The 24,849-nt window shown below is 43.7% G+C and overlaps 1 protein-coding gene and 1 long non-coding RNA gene across 7 annotated transcripts in view; one reads left to right on the forward strand and one right to left on the reverse strand.

Annotated features, from left to right (window-relative positions):
• The window catches only part of casz1 (castor zinc finger 1), a 435,538-nt gene extending 413,040 nt beyond the window's left edge, over window positions 1–22,498 (forward strand). For 3 of the 6 annotated variants that reach the window (XM_062966047.1, XM_062966046.1, XM_062966049.1), the window contains 4 exons: window positions 7,023–7,171; window positions 8,682–8,916; window positions 10,664–10,966; window positions 14,159–22,498. In XM_062966047.1, coding sequence (XP_062822117.1) covers window positions 7,023–7,171; window positions 8,682–8,916; window positions 10,664–10,966; window positions 14,159–15,336 — 1,865 coding nt within the window. In that variant the 3' untranslated portion in view covers window positions 15,337–22,498. The remainder of the gene's footprint in view (window positions 1–7,022; window positions 7,172–8,681; window positions 8,917–10,663; window positions 10,967–14,158) is intronic. The other 3 variants (XM_062966050.1, XM_062966052.1, XM_062966051.1) reach the window with 3 other exon arrangements.
• LOC134294545 (uncharacterized) lies at window positions 190–19,788 on the reverse strand. Its single transcript, XR_010001402.1, has 3 exons — window positions 19,676–19,788; window positions 3,724–3,943; window positions 190–2,066 (listed from the first exon to the last, which is right to left on the reverse strand). It is a non-coding gene; the product is annotated as an uncharacterized LOC134294545 (long non-coding RNA).
• Window positions 22,499–24,849: the final 2,351 nt, after the last annotated feature.

Consider the following 24,849-nt stretch of genomic DNA (forward strand, 5'->3'; position numbering starts at 1 on the left):
AACGATCGGGCCAAACGGCGGCACATCAAAAGGCCCGATAGATGGCACGGAGCAGGGCTGTGCGGTGGCGGGTTCGTTTGCCAAACTTATTAGAGCCCTGCCAAAGCAATTACGAAATTGTAAACACCTCTCCCATCCACCCCACCCTCCCCCTGAGCAGTGTGGAATTGATCAGCGTTTCCCCCACACAACACCCAGCCCTTCAGGATCACCCTTCAGGATCCAGCCTGGGGTCCGGATGCCGCCCTCCAAGGTCATTTGCCTGACCCCCGTCCTCAATTTTGTAATAAAATATTTCTATATCATTTTTAGTAATCTATATATATAAAAGGCTTTTGGCATCACGGTGACTCACAAAACAACAAAACCCAACACCCCCCAAACTCTAAAATTGGCAACACAATCCATCATCCATGCCTCCAGTAAGATACAACACAATCACACAAAAAACACAATCACAACACCAAAAAAAGGCCAAAACCCACAACAGGCAATGTACACATGCGTGCGGAACTCAAAGTATTTTTCGGGACAGCATGGCTGCCCAGGATCAGCTCGCTCAAAGATTTCCCCTAGGTAGCAAGCACCCAGGCTTTGAACCACCGAGGCTATTCATTACAATTCTACCACCCCAAAAAGACATTCCCCTAAAAGGCAACTACCTAACCTTCCAAGCAGCAAGCCTATTCCTTTCTATTCCACCTCACCAAACAAGGATTCACATAAGAAAATGGCCAGGCTTTCAGGCTAAAAAGCTATTCACTGTTATTCCACCTACCTAACAAAGAATTCCCATACGCCACAGCAACGCGTGGCCGGGCACAGCTAGTCTATATATATAAAATAGTGATGGCATCAGGGCACCGGGCAAAACAACAAAACTACAGGCCCCCCAACCTCGAAATTTGACAACACAACCCATCATTCACGGCTCTAGGTTGATACAACAAAAAGAAAAGAAAAATAAAGTCCTAATTAAAGGGAAAGGAATAATAGTTTTTATCCAATTGCTGCCAGTTAGAAGGCTAAGCTCCGCCCACTTGGTCTCTTAGCAACCTACTCAGCCCAGGGGACAGGCACAGTTAGGCCTCACTTAGGCCTCTTCCACAGATTATCTAATTTGCACTGGATTATATGGCAGTGTAGACTCAAGGCCCTTCCACACAGCTGTATAACCCATTTATAATATTATATTATCTGCTTTGAACTGGATTATCTTGACTCCACACTGCCATATAATCCACTTCAGTGTGCATAGTAAACATAAAGACTACCATACAACAGACATTCAATACCACCACTACCTCAACAATTTCTCACCAACACCACCAGACAACGCCACAGCAACGCGTGGCCGGGCACAGCTAGTTACATATATAATCGTTCTATGATTATTCTATTATTGTAGTATATTATCATATTATTACTATTATATTATTCATTATTTGTGACTACATTGAAACTAGAATAGAGAAAAATCAGTGTGGAAACTGCAAGAGGTACCAAAGATTGTTGTACATGGAAATAATGGTAGTAAATAGTTATGATTTATTAAATACAGTTGTATATTACAATTATATATTTTTGTTATTTAAACTATACATATTGTGAAATTATGGTTTTTTTTCTCAAAGTGACACACCACCCAAGTCATGCTAGGTTTTTTGGTGAATTTTGACACACCAAGCGCAAAAGGTTGACCATCATTGGCTTATTCTATTGTCGGGGGGATAAAAATAGGCCGTACGCACAAGAGCAACAAAAAGGGGAAAGAAAACAGTTGTCCTCTTCTTCATAAAGAATTTATGTCAGAGAGGCAGCAAGGCACCGGAGGTAACCTGGGCAACAGGAAACAACACCACACGGCCGCCCCCTTTACCTGGGTCTCGGCTTATGGATGTCAGGAGGCTTGGCAGGCGCCGTTGTTTGCTCAACCGGTGGCGTTCCCGGGATATCGGGGTCCAGACAAAGCCTGGCCGTGATACATGACACACGGCTGCCCTGGAAACGGGCAAGCCTTCACCTGCCTGGTGCTGATACAGTTTCCGCACTGTTTGTTCTTCCTCCTGAGAAAAGAACAGGACGGCTGCATTAGGGAAGAATGGGGTGAAAAGGTGGAGGGGTTTCTGTGGTCCTGTGGGTTGTGACGAGAGGGGGAATAATAATAATAATAATAATAATAATAATAATAATAATAATAATAATAATAATAATAATAATTTAAAAAAACAAGAAAACTCATGACCATTCATCATTCACTGCACCCTAACTGGCTATATCTGCCTAGAAGATCAGGGGGCAGAGGACTCTTGCAAGTAAAACAAGCAGTCAAAGAAGAAGAACATGCCCTGGCAGAATATGTCAAGCAAAGTGAAGAACCTGCTTTGATTGAAGGCAAAAATCAGAAACTCCTCAAAGCACAGCAGACAAAAAAAACCAGTACAAGAAAACCGCACTACAAACTAGAGCTGACAGCTGGCACAACAAAACATTGCATGGAAAGTTCCTTGACAAAATTGAAGGAAAAGCTGATAAGGAGAAGACCTGGCTATGGCTCACGAATGGGACCCTGAAGAAGGAGGCAGAAGGCCTGATCCTTGCAGCCCAGGAGCAAGACATCAGGACAAAGGCAATTCAGGCCAAGATCGAAAAATCAGCTGATGACCCAAAATGCAGACTGTGCAAGGAAACCGACGAAACCATTGATCATATCCTCAGCTGCTGTAAGAAAATCGCACAGACAGACTACAAACAGAGGCACAACTATGATTCATTGGAACTTATGCCTCAAGTACCACCTCCCAGCAGTAAAGAACTGGTGGGATCACAAACCTGCAAAAGTATTGGGAAATGAGCACGCAAAGAGACTGTGGGACTTCCGAATCCAGGCTGACAAAGTTCTGGAACACAACACACCAGACATGACAGTTGTGGAAAAGAAAAAGGTTTGGATCATTGATATCGCCATCCCAGGTGACGAAAAACAACAGGGAAAACTCAGCCGCTCTCAGGACCTCAAGATTGCACTTCAAAGACTCTGGCAGAAACCAATACAGGTGATCCCGGTGGTGATGGGCACACTGGGTGCTGTGCCAAAAGATCTCAGCTGGCATTTGGAAACAATAGACATTGACAAAATCACGATCTGACAACCCAACTGGGATCTGCACGCATCATCCGAAAATACATCACACAGTCTTAGACACTTGGGAAGTGTTCGACTTGTAATTTTGTGATATGAAATCCAGCATATCTATCTTGTTTGCTGTGTCATAATAAAATAACAATAATAATAATAATAATAATAATAATAATACATCACACAGTCCTAGACACTTGGAAAGTGTTCGACTTGTGATTTCGTGATACGAAATCCAGCATATTTATCTTGTTTGCTGTGTCATAATAAAATAATAATAATAATAATAATAATAATAATAATAATAATAATAATAATAATAATAATAATACATCACACAGTCCTAGACACTTGGAAAGTGTTCGACTTGTGATTTCGTGATACGAAATCCAGCATATCTATCTTGTTTGCTGTGTCATAATAAAATAATAATAATAATAATAATAATAATAATAATAATAATAATAATAATAAATGTTGGCCGTTTGCAACATTCACACTTTCCTCAAGCAGACAAGAGCTTTTTCTCCCACCCTGGACATTCCACAAAGATATAAACCCCACTTATCTAGTTTTCAACCGACCTCACAACCTCTGAGGATGCCTGCCATAGATGTGGGTGAAATGTCAGGAGAGAATGCTTCTAGAACGTGGCCAGACAGCCCAAGGATTCCGGCCATGAAAGCCTTCGACAACACAATCCCTCCAGTGTTTCCCTTTCCGAGTGGTCGAGCAGATCAGGTTTCAAACGTGGCCAATGCACCGCAGTCCCCAAAGCAAAGGGATTTACAAGCCCAGTTGTACCTGTGAGGAGGAATTTCACAAGATTAAAGAAATCTGGGTAAATTAATCAGGCCGTTTTCTGAACTGAACCCGTTAATTGGTTTATTACATTTACACAAAACTTCATCGGGGGAAATCAGTTGCTCCAGAGCAAAAAAAAGCACAGCAGGCCTTTTATATATTCCTTTCTTTCCGCAGCTTTTGGATCTTCTTGGGCTGGCCATTGTTTTATTCCCCCCTGGTTGCTCTCAATTGATTCATTTATTATGCCACTTCTGATTTGATGTATATGGATTTTGGATTTTATTTGTGTTTTTACTGTAGGCTTCCCTGAGAGCTATTTGCTGTGTGGCAACTAATAAATCTTATCAATAAATATCGGGCAGCAGGTCGCCCGAGGGACTCTTCCTTCTTGCTTAAGAGAGAGAAGGAGAAACGGCTCTTCTTTTGGATAGTAAACTTGTACTTAAAAACTTAGCAGCCAGAATCCTGTTGGGAAGTTAGGAATCTATATATATAAAAGGGTAATGGAATCACGGAACCGGACAAAACAACTAAACTAAACGCCCCACAACCTCGAAAATTGACAGCACAACCTTTCATCCACGCCTCTACGTTAATACAACAAAAAGAAAAGAAAAATTAAGTCCTAATTACAGAGAGAGGAATAATAGTTTTTATCCAATTGCTGCCAGTTAGAGGGCTAAGCTCCGCCCACTTGGTCTCCTAGCAACCCACTCACCTCAGGGGACAGGTAAAGTTAGGCCTCACTACCTATAAAATACAGATTATCTGATTTGAACTGGATTATATGGCAGTGTAGACAGCAACGCGTGGCCGGGCACAGCTAGTATGTAATGTAGTGATTCATGATAGTGGATTGCTTTGAGTCTTCCGGGGTGTATGGCCAGGTTCTGGAAGCATTCTCTCCTGACGTTTCACCCACATCTATGGCAGGCATCCCCAGAGGATTTGAGGTCAACCCGGACATAGAATATTTTTTGAGAACACAGATATGCTGGACCACTCTAACAACAACCATGTCAGACGACACAGAGAAGCCACTGAAAGCATGTGGAGAATTTCAATAGAAAGAAACCATAAAAATGAACCAAATCCGCCCCCCCCCCCAATATTAAAAAAAAACAAGTCTAAAATCAGGACAGTAAATAAAGAACAAAACTCAGAAAACAGATTAATTCCAAGCATGAAACAATCAGGGGCAGCTAACACCTCCCAACAAAAGATTCCCCCAGGCAGGAAACAGCCAGGCTATGAAGCTACAAGGCCATCCAATGCTAATCAAGGTGGACAATTGCAACATTCACACTTGCCTCCAACAGACAAAGAGTTGTTTCTCCCGGCCATTCCACAGATATACAAGGGTTATCCAGAAAGTAGATTACGTTTTGGAATTTAAAATGAACAAAGTATAGGAGACCCAAATACCACTTCTCAACATAGTCGCCATTCAAATTTAGGTACTTATCATAGCGATGAATGAGCTTGGCAACTCCTTCCCCACCAAACTCTGCCGCTTGCCTCCTCAAAAAGTATAGGAGAAAACATTTACCATATGCAGTTGAAAACCACACCCAAATACCACTTCTCAACATAGTCGCCATTCAAATCTAGGCACTTATCATAGCGATAAAAAAGCTTGGCAACTCCTTCCCCACAAAACTCTGCCGCTTGCGTCCTCAACGCAGCGTTTTGACGACGATGCGCAGCTGCGGAAAGGGGAGACCGGCTAGTTGAGGACGCAAGCAGCAGAGTTTTGTGGGGAAGGAGTTGCCAAGCTCATTCATCGCTATGAGAAGTGCCTAGATTTGAATTGCGACTATATTGAGAAGTATTTGGGTGTGACTTTCAACTGCATATGGTAAATGTTTTCTCCTATGCTAGAAATGCTAGATTAGCATTGTTTTCTCAATCCTAATCAATATTCACACTTGCCTCCAACAGACAAGACTTATTTCTCCCACCCTAGTTATTCCACAGATATATAAACCCCACTTGCCTAGTTTCCAACAGATCTCACAACCTCTGAGGATGCCTGCCATAGATGTGGGTGAAACATTAGGAGAGAATGCTTCTAGAACATGGCCTGGAAGACTCACAGCAACTCAGTGATTCTGGCCATGAAAGCCTTCGACAACACATTGACTCATGATCGTTTAACAATATAATAATATATAATGCTAATATTATATTGTACTAATAATATAATATATTGTATATACGTATAGTGATAATAATATTATAAATTAATACAATATAATAATAATAATATAAAGAAGCCCCGGTGGCGAAGTGTGTTAAAGCACTGAACTGCTGAACTTGTAGACCAAAAGGTCGCAGGTTCAAATCCCGGGAGCGGAGTGAGTGTCCACTGTTAGCCCGAGCTCCTGCCAAGCTAGCAGTTTGGAAACATGCCAATGTGAGTAGATCAATAGGTACTGCTCCGGTGGGAAGGTAACAGTATTCCATGCAGTCATACCAGTGGCCACATGACCTTGGAGGTGTCTACGGACAACTCTTCGGCTTAGAAATGAACCCCCCAGAGTCGGACACAACTGGACTTAACGTCAGGGGAAAACCTTTACCTTTACCTATAATATTGAAAATGTAATATACACTATTATAATTGTATATTATATATTACATGTAATATTACTAATAATATTGCAGTATAGTGTCTCCTTCTTCAGGGTCCCATTTGTGAGCCAGAGCCAGGTCTTCTCCTTGTCAGCTTTTCCTTCAATTTTGTCAAGGAACTTTCCATGCAATGTTTTGTTGTGCCAGCTGTAAGCTCTAGTTTGTAGTGCGGTTTTCTTGTACTGGTTTTTTGTCTGCTGTGCTTTGAGGAGTTTCTGATTTTTGACGTCAATCAAAGCAGGTTCTTCACTTTGCTTTACATTTTCTGCCAGGGCATGTTCTTCTTCTTTGACATCTTGTTTTACTTGTAAGAGTTTTACTTGTAAGAGTCCTCTGCGTTGCTTTGGCCCTGGCCTGGAGCACATCTGTTGCTAACTTGCTGCTGTTGTTAGCGGATGAGGTTTGCATCTGTTTTGCATCTGTTTTGCATCTTCTCTCCCAGGTTGCAAGTACAACCAAGTCAACAGCCATTTCCACTGCATCCGCGAGGGCTGCCAGTTCTCCTTCTTGCTGAAGCACCAGATGACATCCCATGCCCGGAAACACATGCGGAGGATGCTGGGGAAGAACTTCGACCGCGTTCCCACTCAGGTGACTTCCTCTCACTCTTTCTTTGCACGGTTTTCCACCTGCTTAGTGGCCGTAGCTATTGCCTGGGAGATACAGAGAATTCGAACTTGGGACCATCTGTATATACTTATAATATTGATAATAATATTATAATGTAATACAATATTGTACTACTAATAATATAATAAAATTAATTATATGTTATATATTAAATGTAATATTACTAATAATATTGCCATATAATGATATAGTACAATATAGTAATTTAATGCTTATATTGTGCTAAGCTAATAATATATTGTATGTACATTTGATTTGTAAGCTGCTCAGAGTCACCTTTGGGGTGAGAAGAGCGGGATATAAATGTAGAAAATAATAATAATAATAATAATAATAATAATAATAATAATAATAATAATAATAATAATAATCTGCCTGCAAAGCAGATTTTTTCTCTCACACCATGGTCCTTCTCTTATGATAGTAAGTATCAGCCTTGGGACCATGAGCGATGTTGGCCAACAACTACCATTAACCAGTATGTGCATTGACCTGGGTTTCTATGAATTGATGTTCAGTAACATCTGGAGGATAATAGTAATAGTAATAGTCGTAGTAGTAGTAATAATAATAATAATAATAATAATAATAATAATAATAATAATTAGTCCTAGACACTGGGGAAGTGTCCGACATGTGATCCAAGACAACAGCCAGCAGAGTGTCTGCTGTAAACTCATCTTGTTGTGTTTCTAATAATAATAATAATAATAATAATAATAATAATAATACATCACAATCCTAGACACTTGGGAAGTGTTCGATTTGTGATTTTGTGATACAAAATCCAGCATATCTATCTTGTTTGCTGTGCCATACAATTATTATTAGTAGTAGTATTAGTAGTAGTATTTGAAACACAACAAGATGAGTCCACAGCAGACACTCTGCTGGCTGTTGAACTGGATCACACATCAGACACTTCCCAAGTGTCTAGGACTGTGTGATGTATTATTATTATTATTATTATTATTATTATTATTATTATTATTATTATTATTATTATTATAAACACAACCAGATGGGTCCCCACAAACAGTCTGCTGGCTGTTGTACTGGATCACATTTCGGACACTTCCCAAGTGTCTAGGACTGTGATTATTATTATTATTATTATTATTATTATTATTATTATTATTATTATTATTATTATTTGATTTGTTTCCCGCCCCTCCTAACGGCTCAAGGTGGACTTCTGTTTGGGAACGATCTTCTCTTGAGCCAGATCACTGACAAGCTAGCTAAACATAATCTTAGTTGACGGGTATTCCCATCAGTCCATTGTACATGTAGGAAACGTCATGTGAATTTTCCAGAGAGAGATCCATACGACCAGAACACTAAAATTCCCAACTGCTCCTGGTCACAGCTCTCTACTGTGAAAAATGCCAGTGATACTTAGTTCTGTGGCAGCTGTACAGAATCACGAGTTCTTGTTGAACTTCTTGTTCAACTTGCCCACTCCTTTCAGGTTATTGGACATGCTCCTAGGAGTGATAATCTTCAGCAAGTTGGCAGCATGGCGCCCAGCCCAGCGTCTTCAGGGACCCCTGCTTCCTTTCAGGGACCCCAAAGCATGATGGACACGGAGACGGACGAGTACATCGACTACACAGGCTGCAGCCCTGGCGGCATCTCCTCGGAGTCCTCCAACATGGACCGCAGCTGCTCCAGCACGCCGGTGGGCAACGAAAGCACGTCGGCAGGTAAGAGGCATTGATTCGAGATGTTTCCAATTCCGAGAGGCTAATGTCACACTCCTGGGCCAGACTGTGCCATGCTAGATCTCTTGTGGTTCACCTTGATGCCTCCTTTTACTATGCATGAAAGGAGTTCTGCCCTGATTCATAAGGTCAAGCATTCATACCTCACCTAGAAGAAGAAAAAGACCAAGTGGCCTTCAGAGTACTTTCCTGATAAACATTGACTGTGTAGAAGTGAAATAATCTTAACATGTTTCAAGGCACAGAGGAAACTCTCAAAAATAATGTTCTGGCTTAAGGTGTGCTGAAGCGCAAACCAATTCCACTAAGTAGTATCAGCTTACACTGGGGTATCAATCTAGTAAAGTAAATAGATATAATACGAGGGCTATCCAGAAAGTAGATTACGTTTTGGAATTAAAAATGAACCAAGTATAGGAGAAAACATTTACCATATGCAGTTGAAAGCCAGACCCAAATACTTCTCAACATAGTCCACATAGAAATCTAGGTACTTCTGATAGCGATGAATGAGCTTGGCAACTCCTTCCCCACAAAACTCTGCCGCTTGCGTCCTCAAAAAGTATAGGAGAAAACATTTACCATATGCAGTTGAAAGCCAGACCCAAATACCACTTCTCAACATAGTCCACATTGAAATCTAGACACTTCTCATAGCGATCAAAGAGTTTGGAAAGTCCTTCCCCACCAAACTTTGCCGCTTGGCTTGCGTCCCCTTCCCGCAGCTACGCATGTGCATGCACTCAACTTTCCCCCACGCTCGTCCTGGATCTTTCTTCTAAGGTTTGGCAAGAAGCACACCTTTCCTGTCCCAAAAAACGTTCGCCATAACCTTCCTTGCAAGCTTTTGCAAAACAGAAGAGCTATCCAGGACGAGTTGAGCGCGTGCACATCCACAGCTGCAGTTGAGGATGCAAGCCAAGCAGCAAAGTTTGGTGGGGAAGGACTTTCCAAACTCCTTTATCGCAATGATAAGTGCCTAGATTTAAATGGCGACTATGTTGAGAAGTGGTATTTGGGTCTGGCTTTCAACTGCATATGGTAAATGTTTTCTCTTATACTTTTTGAAGACACAAGCGGCAGAGTTTTGTGGGGAAAGAGTTGCCAAGCTCATTCATCGCTATGAGAAGTGCCTAGATTTGAATGGCGACTATGTTGAGAAGTGGTATTTGGGTCTGGCTTTCAACTGCATATGGTAAATGTTTTCTCCTATACTTTGTTCATTTTTAATTCCAAAATGTAATCTACTTTCTGGATAGCCCTCGTACATCTTCGTCTTGGGAAATTCCCACGATGGCAATTTTTTAGAAGTGACGATCCATCTATAATATGGTTTGAGCTGATTACGGTGGCTTAGAGCCCCGAAATATGACCGCACAGTGGTCCACTTTCGGCAAGTCCTTGAGAAGCCAACGGAGAGGCTCTTCTCAGACCCCATAGTCAAACGATGGCCCTGCCCGTCCATCCTCTCGCCAAATGACGAGGTCTCCGCCTTTTCGTCCCCTTCCCCGTGGCCTTTGGTGGCCTTCACTCCTCCGGCGCCGCTCTTCATCACGCACCCTCCATTTCCTCCTCTGTTGCGACTCCGTTCTTGTACGTGTGAATGTGCTCTCCATTTTCATTGTATCGCTTACACTCTTGGGTTCTCATTTTGGTTCTTTTTCTTTCCTTTTGTTTCCCCTTTCCTTTCCTTTCCTGCTATTTTTGTTTTCTTTCCACATTTCTCCAGGCTGCCTGGCTGCTCCTCCTCCTCTTCCTCCTGCTCCTGCCGCCGCTGGGGATGACGTTGCCCACAATGCACCACAGCCACCACCTCTGCCTCCATCTTTCTCACAGGCCCTACTCAGGGCCCCCCTCCCTTCCCTCCCGTACCTCTTCTCTCCATCTTGTGTCTCATACTCTCTGCTCAGTGCCACGCTGGGATCCAGCCGGGGCATTGTCTTGCCCACGGCCAGCTCAACGGGGTTCTCACCCGTCCTTGCCACTCCAACTCCAGTCAAAAGCGACGTCCCTCTAGTTCAGGACGCGGCAGGTAAATGGCTCTACGCTTTCTCCCACAAATACCCCCCACACACACTCCGCCCTCAGGTTGCTCCATTCCCACCCTCCCAGACACGACAAAACCAAGGTGGAATACCTTTGTTGTTCGCCATAAAAGTAATAGGGTCAAGAACGGCACTTCTCCTGAGGCGCCTGTTAGGACACAGGGGGCAGAGCTAGAGAAGTGGGCGTGGCTTCTTCCCAAGAGCCTGAGACAGGGCTGAGCATCTATGCTTTTCCTGAGGTGCTTGTTGGGACACAGAGGGTGGTGCTAGGGAAGGGGGCAGGGCTGCTTCCCAAAAGCACCAGACAGGGCTGAGCCTCTATACTTCTCCTGAGAGGCCTTTTAGGACTAAAGGGTGGGGCTAGGGGCAGGGGCGGGGCCTCCTTCCAAGAGCCTGAGATAGGGCTGAGCCTCTATACTTCTCCTGAGAGGTCTTTCAGGACTAAAGGGTGGGGCTAGGGGCAGGGGCGGGGCTTCCTTCCAAGAGCTTGAGATAGGGCTGAGCCTCTATGCCTCTCCTGAGAGGCCTTTCAGGACTAAAGGGCGGGGCTAGGGGTGGGGGCGGGGCCTCTTCCCAAGAGCCTGAGACAGGGCTGAGCAGCTATACTTTTCCTGAGGCGCTTGTTGGGACACAGAGGGTGGAGCTAGGGAAGGGGGCGGGGCCTCCTTCCAAGAGCCTGAGACAGAGCTGAGCCTCTATACTTCTCCTGAGAGGCCTTTTAGGACTAAAGGGCGGGGCTGGGGTTGGGGGCGGGGCCTCTTCCCAAGAGCGTGAAACAGGGCTGAGCCTCTATACCAATCCTGATTTATTTTGTGAGCCTTTGATGAGGAAGATGTATGATTGCTAGTTGTAATGGAGTCCATGGGAGATGGGTTTTGCCCATTTTGTGGAATAGAAGGCAAGTCACACTCTCTCAGCCTCAGAGAAAGGCAATGGCCCTGTCAGCACTTGGGGAAGAGGCCCCGCCCCCTCCTCTAGCCCCGCCCCTTGTGTCCTGGCAGGTGCCACAGGACAGGGATAGAAGCTCAGCCCTGACTCAGAGCTCGTAACTCTACCTATCCCAGTCCTGGCCGCCCATTTGTGGCCCCTTTTCAGGAGGCGCTGAATCATATTTTTTCTGGAAATGGGGCGGTAGGCCAAATAAGTTTGGGAACCACTGCTCTTGAGCTTCATTGCCCTCTCAAAGTAGGATGGTAATGCTCATCCATACTTCTATGGTTGAGTCTTTTGCTTGTTCTAAGATTTAGCTTCATGCTCAATAGTGCATGAATTTTTCGGTATGGCAATCAGATCCCGAAGGCCTCCTCATAGATTAAAGCAGCAAAAGAAAAAGGATGTACAATGTGTTGTCAAAGGCTTTCATGGCCGGAATCACTGGGTTGCTGTGAATTTTCCGGGCTGTCTAGCCATGTTCCAGAAGCATTTTTCCTGACGTTTTGTGCACATCTCTTGCAGGCAAATACTAATCAGGCTGGCCAATGGCAACATTCACACTTGCCTCCAACAGACAAGAGTTCTTTCTCCCACCTTGAACAGTAGAGTCTCACTAATCCAAGCCTCACTTATCCAAGCCTCTGGATAATCCAAGCCATTTTTGTAGTCAATGTTTTCAATATATCATGATATTTTGGTGCTAAATTCGTAAATACAGTAATTACAACAGAACATTACTGCGTATTGAACTACTTTTTCTGTCAAATTTGTTGTAAAACATGATGTTTTGGTGCTTAACTTGTAAAATCATAACCTAATTTGAGGTTTAATAGCTTTTCTTTAATCCCTCCTTATTATCCAAGATATTCGCTTATCCAAGCTTCTGCCGGCCCGTTTAGCTTGGATAAGTGAGACTCTACTGTATATAAACTCCACTTGTCTAGTTTCCAACAGACCTCACAACCTCTGAGGATGCCTATGATAGATGTGGGCAAAATGTCCGGAGAGAATGCTTCTGGAACATGGCCATACAGCCTGGAAAACTCACAGCAACTCAAAATGGACGTATTCAGCAAACATGACATTGACCTTTCTCTTTTCTAATTCTGTTTACAAGTAGTTCCCAATCTTTGGGCCTCCAGGTATTTTGGACTTCAACTCCCAGAAATCCCAGTTATGAAGTGTGGGAGCCGAAGTTCAAAACACCTGGAGGTCCAAAGGTTGGGAACCACCGGTTTACATCTTGCCAAATCTCAACAAGAGAGAGAAAAAGATGTGGTGGTGTGTCTCAGGCTGATCTGACCAGCCAAAAAATTGTACCCATTAAGTACAATTATTTCAGTCTCCTGGATACTATACAAGTTCCTAAAGCGCAAGGAGTGGCAGTAGCTCTGGGTCCTCCACTTGGTGTAACTCCACACCAGTGTGGTCCATCATGCCAATGCCAAGCCAGATAAATACATTTTTTCAGCTGGTTTGCTATAGGCATGGCTTTAGAAATGTAGTATTAAAGAGCCCATGTTGCTGTTCCTTGGGCATGGCCATGGAGCCCTGGCAAAGGACTGTTAACCCAAAGTCATTTTTATATATCTGTAAGCCACCCCGAGTCCCTCTGGGGAGATGGTGGTGGGGTACAAAAATAAAATAAAAAAAATAATAATTATAATTATTATTATTATTTTTCCCCTTCTTCTTCCTGGTAACTACTAAGGTTATTTTTTTTCGTATCGGAAGCACCTTGAGAAACTGCAAGTCGCTTCTGGTGTGAGAGAATTGGCTGTCTGCAAGGACATTGCCCGGGGACACCTGGATGTTTTACCATCCTGTGGGAGGAGCTGACATATGGAGCTCACCCTGCTCTCCAGATTTGAACTACAAGCATTTCAGTCAGCAGTCCTAATAGTGGGACTCCACTATTAAGGTTGAAACACATGACGTGGAAAGTCTTTGCCTGAATCCATCCAAATTAGCCAAGGAACCCAATGGAATTGGGCTTGGGCTGTGGCGCAGGCTGGAGAGCAGCTGTAATCAATCACTGCAATGAATCACTCTGACTAGGAGGTCATGAGTTTGAGGCCCAGCTCGGAGCCTATGTTTGTCTTGTCTTTGTTCTGTGTTAAAAGGCATTGAATGTTTGCCTATATGTGTAATGTGATTCGGGGTGAGAAGGGCGGAATATAAATGCTGTAAATAAATAATAAATAAATCCGATTCTAAAACTTTGTCTCGTCTTGTGTGCCTCCCAGGGAACACCATCACGATGCCGACGGCCGCGGGGGCCAAGAAGCGCTTCTGGATCATCGAGGACATGTCGCCCTTCGGCAAGCGGCGCAAGACGGCCTCCTCCCGCAAGATGCTGGACGAAGGGATGATGCTGGAGGGCTTCCGGCGGTACGACCTCTACGAGGACTGCAAGGACACCAGCTGCCAGTTCTCCCTGAAGGTCACCCACTACCACTGCACCCGGGAGAACTGTGGCTACAAGTTCTGCGGCCGCACCCACATGTACAAGCACGCCCAGCACCACGACCGGGTGGACAACCTGGTCTTGGACGACTTCAAGCGCTTCAAGTCCTCCCTCAGCTGCAACTTCCCCGACTGCCAGTTCTCGGGCAACAGCACCCACTTCCACTGCCTGCGCTGCGGTTTCCGCTGCACCGACAGCACCAAGGTGACCGCTCACCGCAAGCACCACGGCAAGCAGGACGTCATCAGCGCCGCCGGCTTCTGCCAGTTCAGCTCCAGCGTGGACTGCGAGGTGCCGGATTGCAAGTACAAGCTCAAGTGCTCCCACTTCCACTGCACTTACCCCGGGTGCAAGCACACGGTGGTGGGCATGTCCCAGATGGACTCGCACAAGCGCAAACACGAGAAGCAGGAGCGCGGAGAGCTGCCGGCCATCTCTCCGGGCCCCGAGGGACTCTCGCACGCCACCCTGGAGTACGAGGCGGGACAGACTCCGTCCGTCAACCTGGACAGCTCCCTCAACCTCAGCACCGACGCAAACAGTTCCCTCTTCTTCCTGCAGAACGCGGCCGGGGTGGGGCTCAACGACTCCTTGGACCTCAGTCAGAAGCAGCCGGAGGCAGAAGGCGACAACGTGTCTCCCGGCACCGGAGAAGGAGCAGCCCCTTCGGAGACGGAGCAGCTCCCGGCCGGCTGTGGCAACGTGGAGGACGAGGACGATTCCTCTCACGACGAGGACGACGAAGAGGAAATGAATGATGACGACGAGGAAGACGACGACGATGACGACGATGAGGACGACGAGGAAGAGGAGGATCTGAATACAGATTCCGACGAATCGCTTCCCGACACTGCTAAAGACATTCGGGAACTCGGAGAGGCGGCTCCGCTTCCTGCAGACCACGGCGATGCTTCCAGGCCACCCGGCGAGCAAGTCCCGGAGGAGGCCTCCCCTTAACAGACAGACCGCAGCAGGGTTTGGGTGTTTTTTAAATAATAATAATAATGATAATGATAACAAAAAAAACTGATTTACTGAGAGGACTCCTATTACAGGAGGTCAGAACAAACGCTAGGACGGCAAGCGGCAAAACAAAACCTGTCCAACTCCAGCCCAGAAAGTGCACAAGAGAAGAGAGGAGCGTCGTGAATCCTCGGACCACGTAAAAAAGGAAAAGGTGGAGAGAGGGGAGCGAGGCAGAGGGACCCACCTGTTGGGACGCACATGTTTACAGGGTGGCAGACAGCGAAAAGTTGTATATTATGCAGATGGGCTAGGCCGTGGAGGAGCGAGCCCTCTTCTCATGGCTGGATGTGCTTAGGGCAAGTGTTCCCCCTCTGCCTCCCCAGACCTCTTCATGAGGGGAGGGCGAGCTCTGGTCCCCCCCCCCCCTTATTTTATTTTATTTGATTGTTTTGTCCTTTTAACACTCCTCCCATTCTCAGGGAGAGGGGCAGCTAGGACCCAATGGTGAATTATATTATTAGGGATGATCACAGTGCTGATGACGGTTATGAAGTGCATATATATATATATATATATATATATATATATATATATATATGAGGGCTATCCACAAAGTAGGTTACGTCTTGGATTTTAAAAAGGAGAAATCATTTACCATATGCAGCTGAAAGGCACATTCCAATACTATAATCTCACGTAATCCCCACTGAAATCTAGGCACATTTCATATAGATAAATGAGTTTGAAAAGGTCTGCCCCAGTAAATTTGCCACCTCTCTCCTCCGTTTCCAACAATTGGCTACGCTGCAGGAAGGGAGAAGGGGGAAGAGCTGAGGACACAAGCAGGGAATTTACTGGTGCAGTACTTTTCAAACTCATTTATCTATTTGAAACGTGCCTAAATTTCAATGGAGATTACATGAGATGGTAGTATTGGAATGTGTCTTTCAGCTGCATATGGTAAATGATTTATCCTATACTTTGTCCTTTTTAAAATCCAAAACGTAACCTACTTTGTGGATAGCCCTCGTATATATATATGTATATGTGCGCAAATAAGGGTTTGATCTATTTAACCCACAAGCTAAGTCCTTTGCCATCTGTGGGAAATGGGGTGAGGGTCGGGTGCCAGTATCATTCATACTTTTACGAGGGCTATCCAGAAAGTAGATTACATTTTGGAATTAAAAATGAACAAAGTACAGGAGAAAACGTTTACCATATGCAGTTGAAAGCCTCACCCAAATACCACATCTCACGTAGTCGCCATTCAAATCTAGGCACTTACCATAGCGATGAATGAGCTTGGCAACTCCTTCCCCACTAAACTCTGCCGCTTGCGTCCTCAAAAAGTATAGGAGAAAACGTTTACCACATGCAGTTGAAAGCTACACCCAAATACCACATCTCACGTAGTCGCCATTCAAATCTAGGCACTTACCATAGCGATCAAAGAGTTTGGCAACTCTTTCTCCACTAAACTCTGCCGCTTGTGTCCTCAACCACTTGTTTCCAACAATGGGGGCGTGGCTGGCAACGCAGCGTTTTGGTGACGTTTTGGAAGGAGTGACCAGCTGGTTGAGGACACAAGCGGCAGAGTTTAGTGGATAAGGAGTTGTAAAGCTCATTCATCGTTATGGTAACTGCCTAGATTTGAATGGCGACTACGTGAGATGTGGTATTTGGGTGTGGCTTTCAACTGCATATGGTAAATGTTTTCTCCTGTACTTTGTTCATTTTAAATTCCAAAACGTAATCTACTTTCTGGATAGCCCACGTAATTTTGCATTTTTCCTTTCTCCTATATCGAATGAACAGGAGGAATGGGGGTCTCAGGCAGCTTGGGATGGTTGGGGAAGGGGTATTTATTGTCAGTTTTTGAGGGTTTGTTTTGTTTTTTTGGTAAAAAATAAACAGAAGCATTAATGAATTGAATGAACAGGGCTAGGAAGAGAAGACAGTTTTCCCCCCTTATCTTCCAGGTCCTTTTTGTTATTAAATAATAAAGAACGTATTAATATTACAGTGCTCCCGCCTGAGTGGGGCAGTAGTTGCTCTGGCCGGTGGCAACGGTGGCTGCAAGTGTGCAAGGGGTGGCAGGGGAAAGACCCTTCGGTTGTGACCTAGCCCAGGGCTTCTTAAACATTTCCACTCGGGACCGTTCTTGGCCCAAGAAATATTCTCATGAACCCAGGTATTGAGGTACCGTTTCCCCAAAAATAAGACATACTCATAAAATAAGTCGTAACAGGATTTCTAAGCATTCGCGCAATATAAGCCATACCACGAAAATAAGACATGGTGATAGGCGAGATAGGGAGAGAAACCGACAATGCTGAGTAAAACAGCAGCCACAGCTTTACTTCTTCCTCCTGAGGAGAAAGTAGTCTCCTCAGTGAAGTGAGAAGCAGGACGTTCTGCTTTAGGTATTGTGTGTCCTCAGGGGAAAGAAGTAAAGCTGTGGCTTCAGCACCGTGGGTTTCTCTCCCCCAGAAATGGCTAGCAATAGTCTGTGGGTCTCTCTCACCCCCCACAAACACCAGTAAAGTTGCTGCTCCCCAGCACTGACCAGCAACAGTCTGTGGGTCTCACACCACACAAACACCAGAGGATTGGCTCTGCTACTGAGCCCAGAGAGATCATCCTATAAATACAGACAGTTGTACCATATGTTGTCGAAGGCTTTCATGGCCGGGATTGTCAGGGTGGTGTGCATGCTGGGCTAGGTAGTTGAATCGATCATCTGTCACCATGGTGAGTCAGTTTCTCTTCTCTGCTCACCCGAAGGACCACTTTCTGCAGCAGCAAAGTGGCACCAACAAAACTACAGCTGAGTTGTTAATTTACACACTAACAGGGATCACAGGGTTGTTATATGTTTTCCGGGCTGTATGGCCGTGTTCCAGAAGTATTCTCTCTTGACGTTTTGCCCACATCTGTGGCAGGCATCCTCAGAGGTTGTGAGGTCCGTAGGTCCATTGACGCAGGGACTACAAATACATAACACTCACGGGCGCTTAACTCTGTGATGCGATATAGGATTCCAGCCAGCCTTCCCATATACATATACCTCACAACCTCTGAGGATGCCTCCTATAGATGTGGGCGAAACGTCAGGAGAGAATCCTTCTGGAACATGGCCATACATCCCGGAAAACATACAACAACCCACATCTGTTGTGCTCCCTGACTTTCCTTCTGACCCCTCAACCTCTGAGGATGCCTGCCATAGATGTGGCCGAATCGTCAGGAAAGAATACTTCTGGAACATGGCCAGACAGCCCGGAAAACATACAACCCAGTTGTACCATACTTAATAAAAAGTAAGACACCCCCTGAAAATACGCCATATTTTCTTGGGGGAAAAATAAATATAAGACAGTGTCTTATTTTCGGGGAAACGCGGTAAATAAAAGAGACATAAAAACAAAACATATGCCAGTAACAAAAAAGCATCTGAAAGACTTGCTCCACAGTCTTGATTTTCAGCCGAGTCCACTGAAAACACTGCGCCACAGATTAGTGTCAATGCCTAAAACAGTCACTAGGTGACGTTCAAGAAATTTAACGGAACCCCAACATTGAACATGGGGTCAGGACCAACATTGAGCATTTGGGGTCAGGACCTACAAATTAAGAAGCCCTGATCTAGGCCACCCAAGGCCCCCAAAACCCTGCTGTTTGAGTTCTGGGCTACTGCACCATTCTCTTCCTATACTTGCACCCCTGAATGTTGTACCTCGCTTTAGGAAAGCCAGATCTCAGGAAGGCTGGTATTGGGTTGGGGGTCATGAGTAAAGTGATGGCTCTTTTAGAAGTTGGGAGCACACTCAGATCTACTTCCATTGGATGGTCTAAGGCAGGTTCTCCCTTCTCCCAGAAGCCCTCACCAGCTTCTCCAATTCTAGGCGCTGACGTCCAAAACACTGGTCTAAGGTCTCTTTGCCAGACCAGACGGGTTGTCTCAATTCGTGGGAAGCAAGAGGCAAGATACACAACGTAGAACCCAACATAGCTTCAGGTATATCCCAAATAGATCCTCAATGGAGAAAACACAATTACGCCTACAGAACCTTGTGGTTTTGTTTTAGAAGTGTTCTAATACAACAAACTCCACCACCAAAAAAAAGTATGTCCTCAAATCATATCTGGATTAGTCAGGCTATGTTTTTCAGTAAAGTTTTTCAGACACTACCATCCTCTTCTGGCTCACACCATTCCCCAGGTTTTTCTTCAAGTCACCTTTTTTCTTAATGATGAAATAATAGCCAGCTCAAGCACATAGACATTTGGATCACACATGCTTTAAATAATTTAAAAGAAATCTCACCAAGAGCCCATGTCTCCTTGTACTTTTGGAGATGATGATGATGATGAGTACCAGCGTCATGGCCCGATCCCACTTTTTCAGCAGACGGTCATGGTTTAGCACCTTGCACTGTATGAGAAGGGAGAGAAGAGAAAGGGATGTAAACTAACAGTTCAGTGACATTCGGACTACCTAATCGTCCTGATGCAACTGTCACAGCGAGATATAGAAGTTCTCAGCTAGATCTTACTTGGGTCTGAAAAACAGACATACCGTATTTCAACTGTAAGACAACATCAGTTGTAAGATGTGCCCTAATGTCAGAACCGCCACCACCAACAAAAATACATAGGATACTAAAATAGGAAGAAGCAGCACTTAATGTTTACAAGGGGGCAAAGGGTGTGATTTCCCTATGGGTGAGAAGGGCGGGATATAAGTATCGTAATAAATAATAAAAATAAATTTCAGGACAGGCTTCAAAAAGTTCAGAGCAAGTTGCGCTGATGGCACTTGACCTATTTTGCAGACATATTATTTTACAAAATGAGGCATTTAAGAACGTAGTTCTTTCTTCTCCAAGCATTAACCTTTTTGTTGTTACTGTATTTCTTCCATTGTAAGACGCACCCTAATTTCAGTCTCGCCGCCACCGACAAAAATATACAAGATTCACCCGCAATTCTTATTTATTTATAAATATACTTATTTATATAAGTATATTTCTCACCCCAAAGGGGACTCAGAGCAGCTAACAGAAAACACATACGGCAAATATTCAATGCCGATTAGACAATTAACAAGGACAGACAACACAGACAGAAGTAAGGGCAGTTTACCTTTATTACCTCCTCGCTAAAAGCGGTACCTATTTTATCTTTTCATCTGCCAGGTGAGCTGGGGCTAACAGCGGGTGCTCACCCCGACCTGGGCTTGAACTGCCAACCTTTCAATCGGCAGGATTTTTGTGCAGCATAGCGGTTTAGCCCACCTAAACCAATATGTTAGAGATATGTTAAAGCACTGAGCTGCTGAACTTGCGGACTGAAAGGTCCCAGGTTCAGATCCCGGGAGCGGAATGAGCACCCGCTGTTAGCCCCAGCTCCTGCCAACCTAGCAGTTCGAAAACATGCAAAATGTGAGTAGATCAATAAGTACTGCTCCAGCAGGATGGTAAAGGTCATGCCGGCCACATGACCTGGAGATGTCTATGGACAACGCCGGCTCTTTGGCTTAGAAATGGAGATGAGCACCAACCCCCAGTCGGTCACAACTGGACTTAACATCAGGGGAAACCTTTACTATATAGAAAAACTAGCTGTGCCCAGCCACGCGTTGCTGTGGCAAAGTCTGTTGGTATGGGAAATAAAGTATTGAGTAATTGGTGGTAGTTAGGTAAAGGGTAAAGGTTTTCCCCTGACATTAAGTTCTGTCGTGTCTGACTGGGGGGTCTCCATTTCTAAGCTGAAGAGCTGGCGTTGTCCGTAGACTCCTCCAAGGTCATGTGGCCGTTGGCATGACTGCATGGAGCGCTGTTACCTTCCCGCCGGAGCAGTACCTATTCATGTACTCTCATTTGCATGTTTTTGAACTTTAGGGTTGGCAGAAGCTGCCTAAGTGAGTCCTAACTCTGCCTGTCCCCTGGGCTGAGTGGGTTGCAAGGAGCCCAAGTGGGTGGAGCTTAGCCTTCTAACTGGCAGCAATTGGATAAAAACAATTATTCCTCTCCCTCTAATTAGGACTTGATTTTTCTTTTCTTTTGGTTATATCAACCTGGAGGCATAGATGATGGGTTGTGTTGTCAAATTTTGAGTTTGGGGGGCCTTTAGTTTTGATGTTTTGTTGGTCGCCGGGATTCCATCACTCTTTTATATATATAGAAGAAATGTGTCTTAGAATTGAAGGAATATGGCAGTTAACTGGCATGTTAAAAAGGAGAATACAACTCGGAGGGAAAGGGATACAAGGGCAAGAGGAAGCACTACTGCTTCATCATCCAAAAGCAATTTTTGTTCAAAAAGAACTTAGCCACCAAAAATTTTAAATATATAAATATATATATATATAAATAAAGGTCATGTGTATGAAAAGAGAAAATGTATTTCAAAGTAGCAAAAAAAAAAACAAACCCATGAAATATTTAAAAAATCCTAGATCCGAAAAGGAAAACCGAACTCACACGCAGAGAGAGAGAGAGAAAGAGAGAGGCAACTTACGAGGGAGAATTCTAGCCTTTTGTAAAATCCATATTGCACACTAGGACTATAAGCCATTGCTAGCTCATTTTTGAATTTAAAAAAAAATGTGTACTTTCTTTTGTTGTTGTTGTTTCTAACTTTTCTTTTTTCCCTTTCTGTGTTTCGGGGGGTTTGGGGAGGGAGGAAAAGACGTGATGCTTGAACTACCAATGCTCTTTTTAATGTTTTATAAATATGTATGTGTATATATATATATAAATATAAATATAATATGTATGCACATATATATATGTGTGTGTATATATCTATATGTATATACCTATATATATAGATATATAGCTATATATAGGTTTTCAGACAAAATAATAATAATGATGATGATGATAATAATAATAATGCGGGAAGAGAAAAAAAGAAAATCCTAAAACAGGACGGTGTGCTCTGATTTTACTTGAATTTGGTCTCCTCAGCACCTACGTTATTAAGAACTGAATATTTTTCCACTTGAATTTAGTGCTACTAGAAATTTAATATATGTGTTTTATTTATTTGATTATTATTTTTTTTGTTTGCATGACTGATGCAAGGTTTGACATTTTCACTCAATAAAAACTGGAAAAAACAAACAAACAAACAAAAAAGCCAACCAATCGCAGCTCTCCGCTGATTTGTGGTGGTGTCTCGTTTTTAAAAGGTCTCTTTAAAAAAAAACCAAAAAAACACAAACTGTCTTTTCTATTTATTTAAACCTGTTTGAATGTTTCTGGTGTTCTTTTGATTTCACTGATGTTTTCGCTCGGTCTTACACTCTGAAATACAATCAATTAATTAATAAATCAGCCAACCCTGAGAATACCTTTTAAGAGACAGAAAGAGTAGAGTCTCAGTTATCCAATATAAATGGGCTGGCAGAACATTGGATAAGCAAAAATGTTGGATAATAAGGAGGGATTAAGAAAAAAGCTTCTTCCTATGGCAGGGAAATCCTGAGATATTCTTTGCCCCAGTGCTGAGTTACTATTTTTAGACAGAGCAGGTCTTTCCCTGTCCACGCTCAGCACCAGTTTCAAAGGCACGTCAGTACTTACGATGGCTTGTCTGAGCTGGCCTGGCTTGACCACACAAGCACATCTGAGTTCTTTTCTCTTCTGTCTAGAAGGCAAAGGGCTTCTCAAAATGGAGCCTTTTTCCCCAGGAAAAGGGGCAGTCTCCAGAACAAAAAGATACATTGCAAGCCTACAGCAGCAAAGACTTTGCTGAGCTGGCTACAAACTCTGCTAATGGCTAACAATCAGGGTGCTGCAGAATCTGCAACAGCCCTGGAAGAAATGCAAAAAGGTGCTATTCCCTACAACCATGGAAAAATGCAAATCAAACCTCTGGGGGATGGAACAAACATAAAATTACATTATGATTTTACAAATTAAGCACCAAAACATGTTTGACAGAAAAAGCAGTTCAATACACAGTAATGTTATTTAATAATTACTGTATTTACGAATTTAGCACCAAAACATTGCAACGTTTACTACAAAAACATTGACCAGTAAAAGGCAGACTGCGTTGGATAATACAGAACATTGCATAAGTGGAGCTTGGATAAGTGAGACTCTACTGTAGTGGCAAAGGTTGCCAAGAAAACACTAGGATTAAGGTCTTAGCCTTAAGGTCATCTTAAGTTGGAAACAACTTGATGGCGCCCAACATGGCACGTTTTGGTCATCTTCCTTTGTCATCGTTCCAAGAAGAGGGGTATATAAATACAATAAAATAAACACAGGTTTAAACTTGGTTTAAAGACAGGGCTTAAGATACCACTATTTCTGTGATGCTTTCCCCTCGGTCTGCAGAAGAGAACTGAGTTTAAAGACAGGGATTGGACGTGATCACACATTGTTCCTAAAGGACAATATAAGATTAAGAAAGGCAGTTGGCCTATCAAAGAATCCTAGACTTAGAAGAGAAGAACCATCCAAACCAACCTCCTTGCAGTTTCTCAAGTCGCTCCTGACATGAAAAAAAGTGACTCCTTAGGGTAGCCTAGGATTTGTACTTCCTCAGTGGTATCATAAGGGTAAATTCATTTTTCTACAACTGAGTAAGACCCAGCTCTACTGAAACCACTGTGTTACCTGTATAAAGCATTCGGCGTTAAACTGTTGGGCCTCGGGTCACGCTCTTAACCCCAATATGAGACTCCTGTATTACATTGTGCAACGCTATGCTACATTGCCTTCAGTGCCAGCCGAGTGTGACGTTCCAGTTCTGAATGTGTACCTCTGATGTCAGCACAACACAGCCTTACTTACAGAAGTACCATCAAAAGCATTTACCGTATATACTCGAAGATAAGCCAAGTTTTTCAGCCCTTTTATGAGCTGAAAAAGCCTCCCCTGGCTTATAATCGGGTCAAGGTCAAGGCCCGCAATGGAGCCTGCAGGCTATTGCTTGCAATATGTGATCTATTTCTCTCTTCTCCTCCCTTATCAGTGTGTTTTCTTTTGCAAAGCCTCCCTCGCTCTTAATCAAGCTGGGCTGCAGAGCCTGGAGGCCATTGCTTGCAATATATGATATATTTCACTCCTCCCTTATCAACATGTTTTCTTTTCCAAAGCCTCCCTCGCTCTTAACCAAGGGAATCTTGTGAAAAGGAAAATAAGCCCTTGCAAGTCAGGAAGAAAAATCTATATATACCCATTCATCTTATAAAAGCATTTTCCCCTGAAATATTTGTTAATCTCTGCTACAGATATGTAGGCATTTCCCCCTACAAGCCTTTGCAATCCCTATGTACCTAAATATTTATATATATCTCTATATATTAATTTTATATATGAATTTCCCCTCATAATGATTTTTCTTGCCACACTTGTTGCATGACTTTCCAAAAGCTGGACATCTCAGGTTCGTGAGCTGTACCACAATAACCACACTTATTCTGATTTTTCCATTTGTCTCTGTGTCTTGACTCTCTGGCTCCCAGAGCTTGAGTTATAA

The sequence above is a fragment of the Anolis carolinensis genome, unplaced genomic scaffold (assembly GCF_035594765.1).
Source record: "Anolis carolinensis isolate JA03-04 unplaced genomic scaffold, rAnoCar3.1.pri scaffold_15, whole genome shotgun sequence".
In the NCBI taxonomy this organism is placed as follows: Eukaryota; Metazoa; Chordata; class Lepidosauria; order Squamata; family Dactyloidae; genus Anolis; species Anolis carolinensis.